Genomic DNA, 21,810 nt, shown 5'->3' with positions numbered 1-21,810 from the left:
CACATATAATTGTAAAGTGGTGTCTTTGCAATTGTAAAATTAATATTTCTCATCTTAATTATATATTTTTATTCTAAAACTATTTTTTAATCCTTACTTTCTCCTCAATAAAAAAAATCATCCAACATTTCACAACACCTTGACACTATGTTTTTCCTCTAAATTATTTATTCTAATGATCTTCAATACTAATTGATATAATTAAAAAAAATAAGTTATTCTTACACGTTGTGCACCTCCAACATATGACTATCATATATATATATATATATATATATATATATAAATATATATATATATATATATATATATATATATAATACATAAAATACTAGGTTTTGCTAGGTGATGAGTTAGAGCAATCTGATAAACTAATGAAATTACCTTTCTCATAATTCGATAAGATAAAAAAAAACAAACTTAAAAAATAATTTATCCAAGGTAAATTATTTGAAATATAAAATAGGGTTGATCTTTAAAAGAAAAAGAAAACTTACAAGCTCAAACTCTTTATATTGTGTCAACTTACTATAATATTTTAATACTAACAACAGAAAACATTAAATAATTTATGGTATCATAAAAAGAAGGGGCAAGGGATAAGGTGGGGTTCCCTTGCGCATGTGATATGTTGTTTAAGGAAAAACATAATTGTTGTTTTTATTCACTTCATTTTTTTCAAAATAAATTTATGTTTCGAAATGTGTCATTTATGATGTAGTTTGTTTTTATCATAATATATTTTCCGTCCCGTTTTATTTTTATGCTCAGGAACATAACCAAAAGAATTTGTAACAAATTATTAATTATAATTTATTCTCAAAAGAATTTGTATATTTTATATTTATACTTTTTCCTGCTATATAATATTTTAAAAAATAATTTAAAATTTATCAAATTAAAGTTATCTCTACGTTTTTAATTAGACAAAAATGTAAGTATTAATTTAGTTTAGTTTAAAAATTAAAATCATTTTTTTTATAAATTGTATCGATAAAATTATTTCTTATTTTTAAGGATTTTCAAATTTTAATTTAAAACTAAATTATTTATCTATTTAATGTGATAAAATATTCATTATCGATAACTAAAACAAACAGTATCTATCCTTCTGATACATTATTTTATTTTCCTTTTTTGTAATAAAACTCTCCAATCTAATCCTAATTGTACTAATATTCACTGATCGACTAAAAGATCTTCCAATTCTTTAAGCAGTCTTTATTCTTTAAACAAAGAAACAAAAGATGAAGAATCAAACAAAAAGTTTTTTTTCCTACAAGAATCAACCAAAAAACAATTCCCTTAAACTGTATGTTTATTTTTTATAAAAGTTTATTCTTTTCAAAAAAGTATATGATCATTCTTAATAATCTTATTTTTCGTTAAAAATAAACAAATAATTTTAATAATTGCTATAGTTTTCATTAACTCGTCTATTATCAAAATAAATTTACATGTATTTTTTAATATTTTTCAAAGCGCTTTTGAGAAATTTGCTTATTTAATCAATATAATTTAAAAATTTATTTTTATAATTTTTTTATCTTCTCATGTCATTTGTAGTGTCATGGGATATTGTGGATAAAGAGATCTTAGTTAAAGATATTAATGTTGTATCAGTGCAAATTAAATAATTTTGGGATAATCAACTTCAAATAGGATACAATACTTATTATTGAAATAAGCCAATAACAAAATCAAAGAAAACAAAGAGAAAAATTTAGTATATATCATTGAATACACAATACACAAGAAAGAAAAACAAATTACACACTAGCCAAGAATTTTCATACTCTTGACTACTCTAAATATTATAAGTTTGACATCGTAAATACTCTTGTCTGAAACATCATTATTATTTAAATATTAACTTTTTCATGGTTAAGAAAAATATGATAACTAATTAAATATTGAAAATATGCGTGTAATAAGAATAAGAGTAGTTTGCATCATCAAATTGAAATGGTGTTACCAAATATAGTTGTGTGTGATATCACTTGTAACATTAAAAGAAGATTCAGTGACGCAAGAAGAAAACATGATCCATAGAACATAGAAGCAGCCATAAAACCAAATTTCCCATCCATAATTTGCAGCATGCAAAATTTTTGTTTACGTGAACACATCTCAAATGATGAGAGTAGTTAACACCCTCTTTCATTTTTTTTCTCTCTTCTCTTTCTAAACACGTAATGTTCTTGTCTCTTACTTTAATTTTTTTTTTCGTGTTTGCCAAAATACACAACAACTTGAGATGGTGGTGTTTGAGAATCTAAATTCTTGCATAATAGGTGAGAGGCCCCAATAGCCATTCTTAGTGACAACCCACTTTCTTTGGATTGCAATTTGGAATAATAATAAAAAAAAAGGCAATGTGGGTGTGTTTGGTTGACCTATCATTAATTATTCAAAGAAAAAAAAAACAAAAAATAGGGAATATATGAAAAAGAAAATCACTCACAAATGCACCCACCGCCATCATTATGGCTTTATACACATCATTTGACACTCACACCTAATTGAACACAATTATTTAAATTCTAGTCGTTAAGATAGGCTCGAAATGGCTCTGATACCATGTTACGAAGTGGACTTTAAGCTTAACTCAACCCCATAAAACCGATTCATGAGGTGAGGTTTGCACTCACTTATATACAATGAAAGACTCTAATCTCTCGTCGATGTGGGATCTCCAACAATTATATAAAAAAAATTATAAAAAAGCTAAACCAAAATCTATATATTAAAAAAAATACCTAAATAATTTATACCTAGATGAAACTCTATTATTCTAATAAATATTATAGTTTTTTTTTATAAGAATTACAACTAATGAATTAGAATTATTTGGTTGACGAAGGAGAAGCCACTGTCCCTCAGAAGAAGTACAATGGTCGACCCTTGTGCTTTCATCATTGTCTCTTGCCTTTTCCAATGCACGTATGGTTCATTCCTTCCAAATATATTTTACATTAAATTAGGTTTTTTATTTTTTATATTAACCTCTTTTATTCATTTAAAAATATTATATAAATATTTTTTTATCTTACTCGGATCTCATGTTCTCTTATATTATTAGATTATTGTATTTGAGGAAATGGAGAACTGCTAGATCCCAATAATCTAGAAAGGGTCTTCTATAGGGTAGTGTAGTAGGTGCCTTGGATCTTCATTTCACTGTGTTATTTTCCTTTTGAGGACAAATATTCAGTATATTCTTAATTTCTTTAAAAAGCAATAAATTATTATAATTATTTCAAAATCATATCCTTCTTGCTTCTACAAAAAATTATTTTATAAAGACCTTTTTTTGTCTAATTCACTTTAAAGAAACATTTTTTTTGTTTTATTGATTTTTAAAAAGTAAGTGGTTATTTATGTAGAAGTTAATCGATTCTACAGTACCGAAATTAACGTATAAAAAACTGTTCTACTTTTAAAATAATTAAATGATTTTAAACCATGAAAAATTATGTCCAATTGCATTTTATCCCATGAAGTAGTAATTGCATAGTTCATTAAATTAATATATACGTATGTATATATAAATTAATAAAGGTGTGTATTGTAGGGAGATGTGAATCCCTAATTAATTAAATAAATAATTAATATTATGCATATATATTACATTATATTATATTATTCTATTTTTATTTTGTTTATTATACTATATTATATTAAAAAATGAGTTCGGCCAACTTATCTAACATATAAAGTGACCTTTGTTTTTTATTTGGTATCTTTTTTCTCTGAAATTGCAATATATGAAAGATATATTTGCTTAATTTTATTTTTGGCCATGTTCAAATTGTTTTAATTAAAGGAAGTGGTGGTCTAAGCATAAAACCTTTTTTTTCATAAATCAGTAATAACAAATATATAATGGTTTCATATTTATTATATCATATGTATATGTTATTGATTGGTCGTAATTACTAATCTTTTTCACATCTATTACTGTTATTAAAGTGTTGTGTTTTTTTTCCCTCTTCTATATTTATTTAATCCTTCTAACTAACCTTAAAATGTATTTTTAGTGTTTGCATGTTTACAAAATTAATTGTTGAGTTTATCCCTAATCACCCTTCTTTCTCATTCATTATTTTCCCCTTTCTCTTTATCCTTTTTCTCATCCATTTCTTTCCTTTTTTTTAGTGTGCCCACAATTTTAAACTTTCCATCAAATCCTCATTCTACACTTTCGATTCCTTTTTCTCAGTTATACTTTTTCTGCCCTTTCCTTCATAGACATTAACTTCTATAACCATTATCCAAATAATGTAATCAAGAATGGATGGAACAAATTTAAATTAAACCAACCAAGTTTTCAAAATTAAACCCTTCAAACTATTAAGTATGTCCTGATTTATTTTCATAAAAAAAAAACTAATTTTATGAAGTATTTATCACTTAATACTGTTTATTATAATATTACTGTACGATCGAGTCGAAATTCGATTATGTGGATTGAATTTTTGAATCGGTCGAATTAAGTCTAACAAATTGGATTGTGTCATAAATTCACTCTTTTCTTCTTTATAAATTCTCTCCTTAATTCAAATACATGAATATTTAGGTATTCGAGGATCACTCAATTTTATGAAATATTAATTAAATTTATTGATAAAATTCAAAAATTTAACACAATTTCGCAGAAATTACCTCAACATTTTCCTTTCCTTAATTAGCAAGTTATTAATTCCATTGTTGCGTAAATGAATACGTCTCCTAGTGCAGATTTTGACTCGGACTTCTCCACATTGACCAAACTCTAAAAAACAATAGCCAAATTATTCTAATCGATTCTTCACTCTTTCTATTTTTTTTTTCTGTGCTAAATTATATTCACAACTGTATATGTACTCTTATAATAACATATAACATAATTTTTATGATGCAGTTAGATAACAAGAGTGTAGCAATAAAAATAAGAGTAAATAGTTTATATCCCTAATACTAAATGAGATAAATTAAAAAGGGTAGTATTTTGCTTAATTGTTGACTTGTGGGAAAGATTAAAGTATGATTGGATCTTCTCCTATCTTGTCACTATGAAAAATTAAGCAACAAAGAGAACAAGTAAAAGAAAATGGGAAAGAAAAAAATTAGTTGAGGAATGTTGGGCCTACTTGAGGTGTTAGGCTTGTAGAGATATTGTTGGAACCAAAAAGTGTGCCAAAGTAGATTTGGATTCCCAAGTTAGGAAAGAGGGGTTATTTTAAAGTGGTAGGCAAAGGTAAACTTGCAATAAATTAAGGAAAAGGGGAAGAACCTTATTAGTATACAAAATGACTCACTTGTGACTAAATTATTAGTATAGAATAGATAAATTACATTATTATTTAAAACATTGTTATACAAATTTTCAATGACTTGGGATAATCACATTATTGAGTAATCCAAAAACTAAGAATATGTTTTTAAAGGACAAATATATATTAACTCGTCATATTTTGTATTGGGTTGATTTAAAAAAAATGTATTTTAAGTTTAATTAGTTATAAAACTGATTTATAAAGTGATATTGGTACTAATTTATATATTAATTTTTATCTCTAGTCAATGTGAAATTTTCAACATACTGAGACGGTCAACTTATACAAGACTAAATATTTAATGATAGTGTAATAATGATTTGATAACTAATTACATAATAGATTTAATAGCTCTTGTTAGAATAAACTCTAAAACTGATATAATTTTAAACAATATATTTTTAATCTAATTTAACCTTACAAAATGAGATTTGTATATACTTATTTCTAATCAAAATCTATAGCTAACAAATTAGGACTAACATAATGTAAAACAAACTGTTTGATTTAAAATTAATGGAAAACTCTAATTAAGAAAGTAATTCATTCTAAAAGTGAAACCTATTCTTTTTATAAGTTAAAGAAACAATTATTCTTTTGACGAATTAAGTTTCTGGGTGTCAAGGTGTACTTGGTATCACCAGACAAATGATCACAATCATGCGAGTTCTTTTCATTTTATTAGTAACACAATTTCTAATGTCACTTTTCCTTTTCATCTCTTTTTACGATAAAGTTGTTCTACAAGTTTTTCCAAGCCAAAATCATAACGAAAACTTCTATGGATATGGCTCTAGAATCCTGCAAATTCACGGAAGCAACGACAACATTTTTATGAGTCAAAACCAGTGTGTAAATGATTCTGGTGCATGTTTGATGAATACAAGTAACACACACATGTACTATGCAACCGACAAAACAAAAAAAAAAAAGTTGATTCCATAAGAAGGGAACTTAAAAATGTGGTTATCCTCGTCCCAACACTATCTGAAAGGGCAAAATATGTGACAGAAAATAGGTGTGTGGTTTGAAGGGATTGGTAATTAAAATATCAAATGAAAAGACAAAAGAGACAAAGAATGACATGTAGATAACAACTTAGCGACAGAGTTTTTGAACTCGTTTGTCTCAATGGAAAACTTTGTGCGCGTACCATAATCTACATCTTAATTAATAAATATATCCTACACGCATTCTAGCTCCTTTACCTATCTTTTCACAGTTTTTTACAAACAAGATCATGTTACACACTTATAGATGGAGAAACTGTTGCATAACAAAATATTTATCAGCTTGTGCTCTTTCCATCAAAAAAATAAGTGGGTCTCCTGCTAAATCCTCACATCTCTTGTATGATTCTTTCATTTTAAACTAATATAAGTATTATATTACATTCAACACATATTAAAACTTGGACATTGGTTCAGAGGGTTTTGATCCATTTTACACTAAAGTGTTCTTTTTTTAGTGCTGGTCTATTTCCTTTTTATTATTATAATGCCTTTTTCATTCCTTTTATAAGCTCATTACATTGCACGTAACGTAACTTATATAAAATTTAAATATATTAATTGCATATAAATAATATTTACTTGACAGATGTGTATTGTACCGGGCGGTCCGTAGATAGCTGGGACTCCAAACATTTGGTCAAGGTCAATTGACACAACTAAATTCATTATATTTAAACAGAAGATTAAGAAAACTAATTAGTGATAAACATTAGGTAATACACTCTTAATCATGATTTAAAATCCTAATTTGGTCTAATAAAAAAGAATTTATGATAATCATATAAATAGACACAAATTTCAAAAATCAAAGTACGTTATTATTCAGTACTCACCGATGACCGAATACTGAAAAATCACTTGAGCGTCAGAGTGTCTTTTACAGATATCATCTGAGCTTGAAGTTACAAATACGAGAAGTGGATGAGTGATAGAAGAGCGCAGAGACCGACCAACTGACAAAAAGGAAAGATAATAGTTTTCTTAGTCTAGCCCTTTCGAAAACTTGTATTAAATGATAAATATGAATTTAATATTAGAATGATATATTTACCCTTTTTTCATAATTATAAGTTAATTATGATAAAACATTTTTTCTATTCTATAAAAATAATTTTAATTTAAAAAACATTTTTTTTAATATTAATAAAAAAAACATTCATGATAAGAGAATAGATTTCATGAATAAAATAGTAGTAATAGATTTGGACACGTACTCGTTGAGTTGGGTATATCATAAGTACGGATTTAATTTGAAGGCCGAATCGTGATATTAAGCATTGCTTTACACATGGATATTAAGTTAGATAAAAAAAATCTTAATTGCGGATATTCGTATTGATATTTACAACCATTCCTAATTTATACGAACAGTTAATAGAAGAATTTAATAATAATATTTTTTTTGGTTGCAAATAGTGTAGGAAGAATAATCCGTGGTGACACAATTCTTATTCTAAAGACAACTTAAATTGGAAGACAACTTAAATTGGAAGACAACTAGTTACTTTAAAATAAATTAATGTGTTATTCATTTACCAATATTGTTGTGTCCTACATATATTATAAATACTGATATTTCTTCGTTATAACATCATCAATATAACGAATAGTTATTTAAGTTAGTTAGTTTGTAACTATGATCTAACTACTTCATTAACAATAATCAAAACATAAATCAATTTTAAAATTATGAGATGCTGGTCCCTACTTAGATATTAACTTTCCTAGTTAATTCTAGTATTATAAATAGAAGTATGTCCAAAAATAAAATGTGACTAATTAAAAATTTATTAAATCACTATTTTTATTAATTGACTTAAACGTTGAAATATAATCACAAATAACTCAATTAAAATTGAGACGAATCAAAAGTTAAGACTGAAACTAAAATTGAGACGAATCAAAAGTTAAGACTGAAACTAAGAAAAAAATCAAGAAGAGAAAAAGATGAAAAGTTAGAAACCTAAACTATGTAGTGATTATGTTAGTTGATCCGACCTTACAACAACGATAATGATATATCATTATTTATTTAATTATGGAAAATAAAAATATTTAAAAAAATGATAAACACTCTTTATCTGAGAATATTTTTTTATTGAATATGATAAAGATTAATCTTTTTTAAGATACTAGAATCCATTTAAAAGAGGTTTTATTTTTTACATGACAGATGAAGAAGAATGGGAAGATGGAAGAGCATTTTTAAAGGAGAAAACGATGTGGGGCAGCATGGTGGTATAGATGAGTAAAGATTAACGTAAAAAAATAGAAAACGCATTAAGTATTATAGTTAGGGTGCAGAGAGTTGAATTAATATGCATGATGGTTTGTTAGTTGCATTTGATGCTTTGATTTATTAGGCACAAATTCTTTTGGTATATATTATGGTGGAAGTGGTGAGGTGAATGGTTAAAAAAGTATATGAAATCACAATTATTCCAATTCTCCACCCTAACACAGCATCAATCTAACAGGGAGACGTAAGGATCTGCGAATCCTATTTTATTTCAATATAAACTAATACTGATAACAACTAGAGGGATGCATAGGTATAAATATTGGTTAATGTGCAATCTCAAATTCAAAAAACAGTATTATTAAGGTTAATCATCGCATTTGAATTATTATATGTTTTATAAATTAGTGTTTTGTAAGATCTTTGGAAGAGGTATATAAACTCTTGGATTTGACTTCTGAACGATGTGAGATTTAAAGTTAGGATGTGTGTATAATGTAAGCTATGAAACTCAGACACTTCTCTTAAATGACGTATTCGTGTCAGACACACTCCGTATCGACACTCGTAGGACACTTATCGGTGAAGTGTTCAATCCAAAAAATATTTGTTGGATTTATGAAAATTCTTTTATGGTTTTAACACAATTTTAAAAAAGATAAATACAATAATTTTCTAAAAGTTCAAATTTATTGTATAAATTTTTATTATGATTGTAGAAATAAGAAACAAATTCTTTTGAACTAGTTAGGAAAAACATCTTCCTACTTCCAAAAGAATCTGAAACATACTTGTGCATATAAATATTTATTGTCAATTTATATAATTCATAATTATATAATATATAAATTAGTGTCTTGTATCTTATATTTTAGAAATTTTACGTATCTCCGTGTTCGTGTAAGTGTCATATCCATATTTATGCTGTAAGAGATGAAAAAATAAATATTGAAATGATTAGGTTTTGTCGAATCTCGTGTGAAGGTGTGACGTCTTCTTCTATTCGAAACACTCCACAGCACCCTTGATTAATCATATAAAACTCATAATTTCTTGACTTTTTAAAATTGTTGGTGCCCGCATTCTCCTAAGGTTATCATTTGACAAAGGGTGATTAATTTCGTGGATGGTGACACCAATAATAGCTTATAGCACAGATAATCAAATACAAAAATACCAAGTATATTCATCATTAAAATATTATTTTATAATATAATTGGAGATAGAGAGATAGGTGTGGAGAACAGGAACATGAACAGGAACAGGGTTGTGGTCTACCTGGTGCGCACATTAGCGATAGTGGAAACATGACGATGACTGTGACACTTGGCTTCTGAAATATATTTGACTCTCTGTAGATCAACACAAGCAAGCAATTAGTATTCAGTAACAACAACAACAACACACAGAGACACAGAAAAAAAAAAAAGTTCCATTCTCTAAAAACAAGACACCAAAAAGTCGTCTCTGCATTTTTATTTGTTTTTGCATATACATAAATAATGCAACCCCATTTAAAAATGGGGGGCTATGTTTTTTTTAATATATATAGTAAAAATAGAAGGAAGAGGTGTCTCTGAAAGCGTCGTCTTCTGAAGTAGCAACGCAATGATGGAATGATAGGAAGGGTGTAGCGTTCTGCGGTTCTTCACCACGCCATGTTGGCATCAAGATTTTGAGCGGGAAAATAGTAATAAGACAACGTAAATAGCCTTCCTCAAAGTGGCTTTATAACAAGGTTTGGTTTGGCTTTTTGGATTTTGTTTTTTCAGTTTTTGTGGATAATTGTGTAACTGTCGAGGATGGGAATTGGTAAAGATCAAAGTTTGTTTGTAGTACTTTTCCAACTCAATATTATGATGACATCAATAGGCAGAGATACTTGGAGAGATTGATGCCTTTATTTATCTTTGCTTTGAACTGCTATGATTACTGGTACTTTCTTCTGGCGGTTGCTAAAAACTTTTGTTGCTTTGGGAAAAGGGAAAAAAAGTGAAAAAAAAGGGGGCTATGTAGGATTTGGTTTTGCTTTCCTATATTTGCGAAAAATGATGAGGTGCTTTGTTACCTTATTAATGGGAAAATCGTACAATAGATTCTTTTACATAGGCGTTGTCTGTGGCAGTTGTCGTACAAACGTGGATGAGGTGGAGGAAGAAACTAAAACACGGTTTAATTAAATGAATCATGCGGTTTTTTGTGCTTCTCTTTGCCTTTGTGATGTCTGTTTTTTCTTGAGATTTAAGGTTCTGTTTGTTGCCGTGTGTTTTTAGCTATTAGTTAAGGTATTTCACTCTTGGAATCTCTCACAGTACTTCTTCTGGTTGAAACAGTGGCAACTAAATAATCTACTCTGCTACCCTTTTGTATCTTATTCTACTTCCTGCTGCTACGATGTAGGATTAGCACAGTATGAAGACCTGCTCTATTATTTAACCTTAAAATAGATGTTTGTGATTCTTATTTTGTTTCTCACTGTTGTTTCTACTGTTAATCTTTGAAGTGAATGTGTTTGGCTTATAATATTTAATGCATTTTTTTTTGTCTTGACAGCAGTTTGCTGCATAGGTATGTATATGTTGAATGCTTATTTTTGAGTGGTGGCAGTGATCAGTACCAAGAGCATGAATTCAGCATCCCCACAGTTCGTTTCCGCAAGAAGGATGAGTGTGTACGATCCAATCCACCAGATTAGTATGTGGGGAGAAGGCTTCAAAAGTAATGGTAATTTAAGTGCTTCCATGCCTTTAATAGATGATGCAGACATGAAGTTAGATAGTCAGGTGCGAGTCTACGAAATCTGTGCTTTGTTTCATTGGCAAATACGAAGGCCTATTCTGCCAACTAACCAAATTTGTTTGTGCTGTTTAATACTAGTCAGAGGATGCTTCTCACGGTATTCTGGGAGCACCTAGCAAGTATGATCAAGAAGCTAACAAACCTACTGATAAGGTAAGAGCGTGTTATGCAAATTTGTTGGCTCTTTTTACCCCCCTTTTCCCCCAAACAAAAGAACAGAAAGAAGGGTTATGTCTTAGCGGGATTTTGTTACTGTAAACTGTATCTACTTGGGAACTCTGGAATACTTCCTGTAATTGAATTGTCAGCTCAAATTCCCTGTAAATGAAGAGGTGGATAATTTTGAGTAATACAATTTCAAGTTTCTTTCATTGGGCCATTTGTCTAGGATTAAATGTTTTGCATTTTAGATACGTTGTCATCTTGAAGGTTCAAGGTGTATTCTGTAGGGTGTTGTTGTATAATGTAATGAAGCATTCAAACCTTTTGGAGTTATTGGGAATGTTTTGGCACAGCCTTTTCAGTTCTGTTTCCTTTATGTGTACAATTAGGGTGGGAGTGAAAAGTATGTCAGTCCTGCCATTTTGAACTTTGAAAAATCTGTATTCAAATTGGATCCATGGCTTGGATTCATACTCTCTTTTATACCCATATATGGTGGAAACAAATAGGAATCTAATATGATGAAACATGCAGATACAAAGACGTCTTGCACAAAATCGAGAGGCTGCTCGTAAGAGCCGTTTGAGGAAAAAGGTTTGCATGTTTATACATTGATGGATTGTTAGATGTGCTATTGGAGTTTAGATATGCTAATGTTCGTGTGGATTCTGATATTGCCCCACAGGCCTATGTGCAGCAGTTAGAGTCAAGTCGTTTGAAGTTGATGCAGTTGGAGCAAGAGCTCGAACGTGCAAGACATCAGGTGTGGGGAAGATGAGTTAATATACTTGTAGTTTCTCTTGTGGATCACATTATGTTGATCATCAACTTCCTTTCTTTTCCTTTCTCTTTAATATCTTGAGGCAACAAAACTGCAGGGAATGTACATAGGTGGTGGGTTGGACTCTAATCATATGGGTTTTTCTGGATCGGTAAATTCAGGTTGGTTTCTTATCATGCTACTGCAACTAAATAAAATCAACGTATCTTTGAGAGTGACCTTAACTTGTACCAATTTTGGTAGCCTTATTGGCATTGCAACTCTTGAATTGTTGAGAAACTTTCGTGCTACCATGTAAGCTTACCATAGTTTGTTATGGTTGGAGTAATAGTTTTCCTGGTTTTCGTGAGTATCATTTCTTCTTGTGTTACAATCTGTTTTCCACTCTGTTCTTGCATTCTAAGAATACCATGCTTGCAGGAATTACAACCTTTGAGATGGAGTACGGACACTGGGTGAACGAGCAAAATAGGCAAATCACAGAACTGAGAACTGCTTTAAATGCTCATATTGGTGACATAGAACTCAGGATTCTAGTAGATGGTATGATGAACCACTACGCTGAAATCTTTCGCATGAAATCTGCTGCCGCAAAAGCAGACGTGTTCTATGTCATGTCTGGTATGTGGAAAACAACAGCTGAAAGATTTTTCCTGTGGATCGGAGGCTTTCGCCCCTCTGAGCTTCTAAAGGTGATGGTTCATATTTAATAAATGCAAGAAGTATAAAATGTTATTTGTAGAATGTGTTCAGAATCTACAGAATGTTTTCTACTAAAATCTCCATCACTCTGTCAGTGAGCCCCAAAGAACTTGGTCCAAAATTAAAATTCCGCACTTGAATGTTAAATCTACTAAAAGGGATTTATTGTGACACTATGAACTTGATATTATTTCTATTGCCATATTCAACTGTATGCTTGTAAGTATGGTTCTTGCTGACACTTTATTTTAATTGCAGGTTCTTGGGCCCCTGATTGAACCCCTCACAGAGAAACAACGGTTGGATATCTATAACCTAGGACAATCATGTCAGCAAGCAGAAGATGCCCTATCACAAGGTATGGACAAACTCCGGCACACACTAGCTGATAGTGTAGCAGCTGGACAGTTCATGGAGGGAACCTACATTCCACAGATGACTTCTGCAATGGAGAAGTTGGAAGCTCTGGTGAGCTTTGTGAACCAGGTAATGTTTCCACAGACATTTGTTCTCACTTCAGTATTCTTTTCCTTTTCAAAACATGTCATGTTAATTAACGGATGCCATCTAGTAATTTCAATACTTTTCATTCTAAGGTGTGTTGGATATCTTACATCACTTACGGATAAAACCAATTTATATTATATAAGTGGAAGCAAACCTCACCTTATAAATAAATTTTGGTTTTATGAGAATGAGTTAGGTTTAGACTCACTTCCTAATATAATATAATATCAGAGTCTATCCTAGCAAGATTAGTTGGATCTATTGTGCCACCCGCTATCTACTGTCGAACTATCCATAAATATCTAATCGCACACTCGAGATGTTTGATCCTCAGTATGAGGGAGGAATGTTTGATATCCTATGTCGACTATAGTTAAGACCAATTTACACTATATAAGTGGGGACAAACCTTACCTTCAAAGCTGGTTTTGTAAGAATGAATTAGGCTTAAACTCAATTCCTAATATAAATAAATCCTAGTAAAAACAGACAACAACAATTTTGTCAACTAATTTAAAGGTTAAAAACATGCTCTATGTGAAACAGGCTGACCATCTTCGGCAGGGAACCTTGCAGCAGATGTCTCGAATACTTACAATCCGTCAGGCGGCTCGGTGCTTGCTTGCTTTGGGAGAATATTTCCAACGCCTGAGGGCTTTGAGCTCACTGTGGTCTAACAGACCCCGTGAACCTGCTTAGTCTCACAAACAGGTTACAAGAACCAAAACTTGTAACATGAATGTGATGTGATGATAAATATTGGTCAGTTTCTTTGGCCAAGAGCATCAAAACCATGCATCATCTGAGGGTCCAGGTTGCTCTCAATTTTCCTGCAGTTTTGCGTTATGGATAAGTTGTAAATAGGACTGCTCGCTCATTCTATGCATACGAGTCTGTAAATAAATTATTTTGGACGCATGGTGTATATTGGATTGTTGCAAAATGAAATATTTAGAATATGCCATGAGCCTGTGTGGAAGTTGGTAATGTAAAATTGATATAATGTTGCGTTGTTTGTTTTTCAAAATTAATCGACTTTTAGACTCTCTTAGTGGACACAATTATTTTCTTATGATTGAGAGTAGTTTGTTAGAAATACCAGTTAGTTTTGTTAAAAAGCTGTAAACTCTAAGAAGCTCTATAAATAGAGTATTTATACAGTTTTGCTGTATCTTTGTTCTATAAACTACAGATGGTACTCCTTTTCTCTACTCTAATTTTATGGTGTATGGCCCATTATATTGGTATTACTTGTCTCTTTCCTCAAAGTTCTGATATTGACAGTGCTAAGTAATTATCATTCGTTCTTGGGATGGAGGCTTGAGTTTCTATCCAAATGCTGATTGAGAAAATATTGATTTGCTGAACACTCTATATTTTTGTTTGATTTTATATATACACAAATATCAGGAAACCAAGCATAAAGACCAGTGTACTTATTCACATTCAATTTATAATGTCAATTGTTTACAGGAATTTTCACTTTGCAATGGGATGAGCATTGCAGTGTTATTGGTAATATGTAATACACTACAGCAATGAGCACATACACAAGTGCAGCTAGCAGGACTTGTTTCCTTATTTAGTAGTGATTTTTGTAGTTTTCAACCATGAAAAGGGAATGAGAGCAGACATGGTTCTATTTTGAAAGCACACCAATGTCTAATTTGGCCTTTTTGCCTTGCCATATTACATTATTTATCTTTCCTCATTGACATTCAATCTTGCAAAATGTTCATGGGACTAGATCATGTGAAAATTCAATGTAAGAAGATCATTATTATCATTCCCCTCTTTGGGAATAGTAACTGAAACACAAATTATGAAGATAAAATTGATCTTAAGGTTCCAAGGCCTCAGCAAAGTCAGCTATTGCATGGTGTAGATATATGGTTGTTGTATGCTGCAAGAGTTTACTTTGCTCCATTATAGCATTCAGAACTTCAGGATGGCAATGTCCACCAGAAATAATAACTATTCCAGCAAAAGCATGAAGATAACACCTGCCATTCTCATCAAATAGATACTGCATCTTGCCCTGCACAATGTTGAGCTTTGCACATCATTTGATTCACATTTGAATTATAGATAGCTGTTTCTCAAGCATAATTCATAAACATCAACGATAGCTGTTTCCCAAGCATAATTCATAAACTTCAAAAACTGTACTTTGTCAATACCATTTGACTCTTATCACTCTGTCAATCATCTCTCCATTAATTTTTAAAAACATCTTTTATGAATAATTATTACAAAACACTAATTTTAAACATGAAAATCACTTTTACTTTTATTTTCTAAACAACTAAATGAAAGCTCTGTTAATGGTAAGAGATAATATTCAAAAACATAAATATTCTACATTTTTTTAAGTGTTATTTGTTCGCATACAAGAAAGGATGAAATTAATTTCTAATTTTGGAATTTTTTTTTATTTAATAAACTTTTTATCAATTGAATTTTCAAAAAAAAAAAATCTCTAATCATATAAATTCCTGCTCCTATTCTTAATAGAAAAATGTGACCATATTATTTTTTCAATTTATAAAAATCTTACGAATTTATATATTAAATTAATATTTTCTAGTTTATTAATATGTCATCAATTTTATTTTATTTTACTTTCCTTAATTATTTAATTAGTACTTAAATTTTTTCAATCATCATACTAATTAAAATAGGATACTTAAAATTATTATCCAGATAATATTTCATTAACTAAACTAATTCTTAATATTTTAAAATAAAAAATAGACATTTTCAGCCTTTAATTCCAGTAAAAAAAACTCATTAAATATTGTTATTTGTTATATTTAACGTATATTTATAAACTTGTTTAAATGATAATAATAAACTCACTTATTATAAACAAAACAAAAAAATTGGGTGGAAAAATGGTTTTCCACTTACCATAGTGAAAAGTTCAGTGTATCTAATTTACGGGGAGTATTGGTGATCGGATTAACATGTGATAACTAATGCAGAGACTTAATATAATATAATAACTAGTTTTAAGTTTTCCTTAAAATAAAAACAACTAGTTTTAATTGACATGGAATCTTCTTTGTTAATTGGGCGTTAACTTGGATTACCTTACTCCAGAAAAATTATGCTGAAATTTGTTTAATTTAAGCAATGTAATTAACAATAATCTCATGTTTAATAACTTTGTATTCATCTATTAAATATATATTGTTTTGCATTGTGCTATGACTATGTTGGAGATCTCACATCGACTAAATAAACATAAGTGGTGCTAAAAAGTTCACTCCATAACATGGTATGAATCTTGACGTGAGGGGTTGTGTTGCAATATTATATTTCATCGACATGTCGGATCTTTTACATCTTTGGAATCCAATTGATGTGGTTAACAAAAATACATATTGTTTTAAAACTTATATCAACATATACTGTAGATTTTTGATAAATCTAGTAGCTGGTATCCATACTCGTGGCAAAGTGATGCAATTAACTGCAGGAGTAGGAGTGTATAACCCGTAGTATAATTGTGTAGATCTTTTATTCGCATTATGGAAATACAAAAAAAGAAGTAGAAGATGAAATGAAGATATCACAATGTGAGTGAATGAATTATCTTAAAAGCCTGCAGGAAGACCACCCTTTCTTGGATCACTCACTGCCACAAGCCTTTCAATTCCAGTCACTTTAGTTTTCCTTGATGACACAGAATTCTCTACAACAATAAATTGACAAATAGTCCCACCGGCAAGGCTCTGTAGGACATGACCCTTACTTCTAAGGACTTTCCTGATATCAGCGCCAAGTTCAAAATGGTCACCGGTCACAGTTGTCCAATTCTCATAGTTAACCACGTTAGGAATTAGCTGCATAAAACATGGGGAGTTTCTCAGTTAATTAGTCATCGAAATTTTGAGACAAGTGTGCAGTCACAATCACAAATGAGAAAAACATCAGAAATAACAGTAGCAAAATAAATACAGAATTCTTATTACTTGAACTGAACCAGGGGAACACAGATTCGGAGGTGAAAAATATAGATGTGGTTGTTATTTCGGTATAAGTTTTACATTTTTTATAACATTTTTCCTTGGTTTTAATGCTGCCATTCATTATATATATCTATATCACTTTAAGTCTAAGTCAACTTCATAAAACTGGCTTATAAGGTAAGGTTTGCACCCACTTATATACTATGAAATACTCTAATTTTTAGTCCATGTGGAATCTCTAACACACCTCCCTCACACCGAGAGTGATAGCTCATGCGTGGAACAACATATTATGGGTGGTCCGATAACTGTTAGATAGCGGATGGTCTGATAAGTCAAACAAACTCTCACTAAAATAGGCTCAAAATGACTCTGATATAATATTAAAAAGTGGACTTTAAGTCCCACTTAACCTCATAAAATTTAAGATACCTGATGATAGACCCTTGGAGCCGTTACAGAAGAAAAAGGATCCAGTCCTTTACCGAAGTGATTCAAAAGAACCTCTGAAGTTCCACCAATAATGAAAGCACCTCCACTTGCACCTACTACAGCTTTTAGCTTCCCATCCTGAATGGACATGGTAAGAAATCATTGCAAGTGAACAATGAGTACCGTAACTAATAAATAATGACAGATTTCAAAAGCATTGATGAGGCTGAAATTGGGCAGTAGTGGATGACATAGATAATGTGGAAAAAGATAGCCAAATTAAGAGAGTCAAATCTTTGTTAAAGGATTGATTACCTTGAGAGCAATAGTTGGTGACATGGATGATAGTGGCCGTTTTCCTGGCATGATGAAATTGGAAGGAGCTGGTGGTGGGACATCCTTGGAAACATTTCTAGGTATGGAAAAATCATCCATCTCATTGTTCAGTACTATTCCAGTACTTGGTGAAAGGATCTTTGAACCAAAATATGCATTTACAGTGGTAGTCATGGAAATGGCATTTCTCTCAAGATCTATTACACATAAATGACTTGTACCATGATCATGAATTTGATTCCACCTGCAAAGACAATTAAGCAAAACTGAGACTTCTGTATTGCCACAAATAATTTTACTTAGAATATTAATTTAGACTTTGTTTATTTGGATCTATATATAGTGACCACACATACAAACATTTTCAACCTCCTTTTCATCGTTGTCATAACATAACACATAATATAATGCGAGGCTTCTGATATACGCTGGTTTGTGAAGATTGAATGCATTACTTCACTTGACTTTTAAATGGCATTTGTAGTTCTAACTGTGAATAAGCCTTGCCAAGTTGGTCAAATGCTTAGTCAAGTTAAATACAATTCTAGATATGCATGAAGAGCTTAGTCAAGTTGGTCAAATGCCTATAACAACTAAAGTCAACCTTTATAAACAAGTATGGGCACTTCCTCAATCAAGTTGACTAAATGCCTATAACAACTAAAGTCAACCAATTGATCACTAAACTGAAAGCATTGAATCTTTCAAATCTAGTTTGCGGCGCATGTTATGATGCATTATTTGTCAACGGTTACTGCATTTTTTTTCTGCCATTCATACGTAAAGCTGAATGTTCCTAGTGTATGAGGTAGAATACAAACATGGAATCTGAAGAATCTCATTAACTAGCACAGGCATGAATGAAACATTAGTGTAAATTCAAGGAACTTAGGAGCTTACTTGCCACCGTAATGAGTGGGGCTAAAAGTCTTATTATCGTTGATGTCATTTTTCAACACTGTAGCAAACCTACGAGAAAGCATATCAGAAACAACCTCGGTTATATTTACAAAATCAGGATCACCAAGATTCATTCTCACGGCAAATACATGTTTCAAAGCTTCAATTTCACGATGGATCCCTAGGGCACCAGAAAGGCCAGAAGGGAGTTTATATTGATCTAGAATGTTCAGCAGCTGTAACAAAAAGATAACAATGGCTAAATAAAAAGAAAAGGAAAAAACTATTAACAAGAGAACCAGTGTAGTGAATCAGATAGACTTACCAGTATCATTGGAGGCCCACCTGAAGGAGGAGGCATGGCAAGGAGATTTAGTCCAAGAACATTTGTAGACAATGGTTTCTTCTGGTTAACAGTGTAATTTTTGAGGTCTTTCGTAGTCAATATCCCTCCAGCATTCTGAACATCCTTAACTAAATTATGACCAATCAATCCATCATAGAAGGCTTTTGGACCAAACACAGATATTGCTCTGAGAGTGTCAGCTAGCTTCTTATTGTAGCATGTGTCACCTATGTTCAAGAGTTTTCCATTTGGTGCCAATATGCTACGAAGACCCTTGTCTTGCAGTATATCTGACTCTGTTGATTTCATCTGCATGTGCAGGTATGCTGATATCTTAAACCCTCTACGTGCCAGATTCTCAGCTGGATTTACAAGCCTTTTCCATGGAAGTTTCCCATATTGTTTCCACGCCTCGTGAAGGCCAGCAAGTTCACCAGGAACTGCTACAGAGAGGCCACCTTGGGCCTTCAAAGTAGTATTTCCACCATACATATCCTGAAAAAATGGATATACAATGTTCAATACACCTTACTAGTTGTTTCTAATATTGAATAATCATCCACACTGAATTCCCTAATATACATTATGTGATCACAAACCGACTGATACAACCAAAATCATTACGTTTAAATAGGATTAAAAAGACTAATTAACAATCAAGCTCTAGGTTAAGCACGCTTAAGCATGAACTAACTTCCTAATCCAGACCAATAACAAAACACCCATGACAATCATATAAATAGACACAGATTTCAAGATTTAGGTACGTCATACAGTGTTAATAGTGTCGAATACCGAATTCTTACTTGGAACATCGGAGCGTCTTTTGCACATACCATCCGAACTTGGAGTTCACGTGAAACGAGAGGTAGAGCAGCAAAAGGAGAATGAGAAAATTGTTTGAAGAGGATGGGAGGAAGAGTTGACTAACTGACTAAAGTGTTCAAATCATTCTCCTGAACCCAGTTCGAGAAGATATTACGTACTGTCCTCCCAAATAAAATCTGGCCAATTTTGAATGCTGAAAACCAGCCTCAAGAATTAACCCCTCACTGTACAAAGATACATTTATGGGACTTCCATCTCTCAAAATCATAAACGATTTCATTGCAATATAACAGTTACCTATACTTTTACTTTTACTTCTTTGAGCAGTGAGTGTCTATAGATACTAGCTGACCTTAATGCCAAAAAATCATAACAAGGCTATTGTGAGATGAAAGGAATTAAAATAAACAAACACAAAAACCGAGATACTTTTGGTTTTATCTCTCTCTTTCTTTCTCCTGAGTCTCAATCATGCAACAAATTCATCAATTGAAAGTATAATAACTGGAGTGGTTGGAGCTAGGAGGGTAGGTGGTACCTTAGAAGCAAGAGCAGGAGCAGTTTCTCTCATATCAAAGGCCTTGGATTCCCCATTTGCCTGCCTGAGAAGCATAAAGGCTCCACCGCCAAGGCCACTTGAGGCAGGACTCACAACCCCCAAACAAAGGGCAGCAGCCACTGCAGCATCCGCAGCATGCCCTCCTTCTAGGAGAATATCCTTCCCAATCCTTGAGCATCTACGGTCATCAGTGGCAACAGCTCCATTGCGGGCATAGATCACCTCTGCCCTGAGTCTTTTGGCATCATGGCTTGAAGCATACCCCAAATTTGCCACAAGAAGCAAGGCAATGACATGCCATAACAACACAGCTGCAACACTTGGCATGTGTAATGAGAGAATTTGATGCAGGCAATGAAACTGTTTTGTTAAACTCTGAAGGCGAAAATGAATGGTGCTTCAGGCTTCACCTCAGTTTTTTGCAGTCATAAAGCAATAATGGGTGGTGGTAGTGACACACACACACTCAGTGGTGAATATTTGTGTACTATCTTCTATGAAAGCACAATATATTTATAGTCAAAAGGGTAAAGGACCACTAACGTTTTCTAGGATCCTGCTATTCCAGATTTGCTTACAGTTAACAGCTTCCATGCTTTTCTTTGTCGATGTTCGAATTTAGGTAAAAATTAAAAATTAAATGAACAAGGTCAGTTTCTCAACCTAGAATTTGACTAAGTTGGTCAAAACTTATAACTTTTAATAGATACCAATGACATGGAAATGGAAATAGTATAATCTCTAATATATAAATATTAATTATATAATTATTAATTATATAAATTGATAATAAAAATTTATATGTATAAATATATTTAAATTTTTTTAACTAGAAAAATATTTTTTATAATTGATTGAAAATATTCATTTCTTATTTTTTAATCATCCGCAGTTAACATCTTGAATTTTAAAAA

General features: G+C 31.3%; 2 protein-coding genes across 10 annotated transcripts; one reads left to right on the top strand and one right to left on the bottom strand.

Annotated features, from left to right (window-relative positions):
• Positions 1–9,788: 9,788 nt before the first annotated feature.
• Positions 9,789–14,548, top strand: LOC137815130 (transcription factor TGA4-like). Of its 6 annotated transcripts, none has more exons than XM_068618180.1 (9): positions 9,789–10,308; positions 11,127–11,353; positions 11,448–11,522; positions 12,066–12,125; positions 12,217–12,294; positions 12,410–12,473; positions 12,733–13,004; positions 13,273–13,500; positions 14,068–14,548. In XM_068618180.1, the coding sequence occupies exons 2-9, from the start codon at positions 11,195–11,197 to the stop codon at positions 14,218–14,220; spliced, it is 1,089 nt and encodes a 362-aa protein (XP_068474281.1). In that variant the 5' UTR covers positions 9,789–10,308; positions 11,127–11,194; the 3' UTR covers positions 14,221–14,548. The 6 variants fall into 6 exon arrangements, with proteins under 6 accessions (XP_068474281.1, XP_068474282.1, XP_068474284.1 ...); XM_068618181.1 differs by having other exon boundaries at positions 9,816–10,308; positions 11,124–11,353; XM_068618183.1 differs by having other exon boundaries at positions 9,937–10,308; positions 11,178–11,353.
• Positions 14,549–17,022: 2,474 nt separating this feature from the next.
• Positions 17,023–21,506, bottom strand: LOC137815128 (glutathione hydrolase 2-like). 4 transcript variants are annotated; one of them, XM_068618177.1, is made up of 6 exons: positions 20,876–21,506; positions 19,489–20,004; positions 19,164–19,399; positions 18,243–18,507; positions 17,909–18,065; positions 17,023–17,369 (listed from the first exon to the last, which is right to left on the bottom strand). In XM_068618177.1, exons 1-5 carry the CDS (start codon positions 21,221–21,223, stop codon positions 17,919–17,921), a joined length of 1,512 nt encoding a protein of 503 aa, XP_068474278.1. In that variant the 5' UTR covers positions 21,224–21,506; the 3' UTR covers positions 17,023–17,369; positions 17,909–17,918. The 4 variants fall into 4 exon arrangements, with proteins under 4 accessions (XP_068474278.1, XP_068474277.1, XP_068474280.1 ...); XM_068618176.1 differs by having other exon boundaries at positions 17,928–18,065; XM_068618179.1 differs by having other exon boundaries at positions 20,316–21,386.
• Between the last annotated feature and the right edge of the window lie 304 nt (positions 21,507–21,810).

The sequence above is a fragment of the Phaseolus vulgaris genome, chromosome 1 (genome assembly GCF_000499845.2).
Source record: "Phaseolus vulgaris cultivar G19833 chromosome 1, P. vulgaris v2.0, whole genome shotgun sequence".
Lineage (NCBI taxonomy): Eukaryota > Viridiplantae > Streptophyta > Magnoliopsida > Fabales > Fabaceae > Phaseolus > Phaseolus vulgaris.
The sequence above is the reverse complement of the archived record's forward strand: the minus strand, read 5'-3'. Positions and strand labels throughout refer to the sequence as shown.

Coding starts and splice junctions, on each gene's coding strand:
- LOC137815130 (XM_068618180.1), top strand. CDS start 11,195: ATGAATTCAGCATCCCCACAGTTCGTTTCCGCAAGAAGGATGAGTGTG. Junction 11,523..12,065: donor CTAACAAACCTACTGATAAG/GTAAGAGCGTGT, acceptor TGAAACATGCAG/ATACAAAGACGTCTTGCACA. Junction 12,474..12,732: donor TTCTGGATCGGTAAATTCAG/GTTGGTTTCTTA, acceptor CCATGCTTGCAG/GAATTACAACCTTTGAGATG.
- LOC137815128 (XM_068618176.1), bottom strand. CDS start 21,223: ATGCCAAGTGTTGCAGCTGTGTTGTTATGGCATGTCATTGCCTTGCTT. Junction 18,508..19,163: donor CCCACTCATTACGGTGGCAA/GTAAGCTCCTAA, acceptor TTGTCTTTGCAG/GTGGAATCAAATTCATGATC. Junction 18,066..18,242: donor CACCAACTATTGCTCTCAAG/GTAATCAATCCT, acceptor ATGTCCATTCAG/GATGGGAAGCTAAAAGCTGT.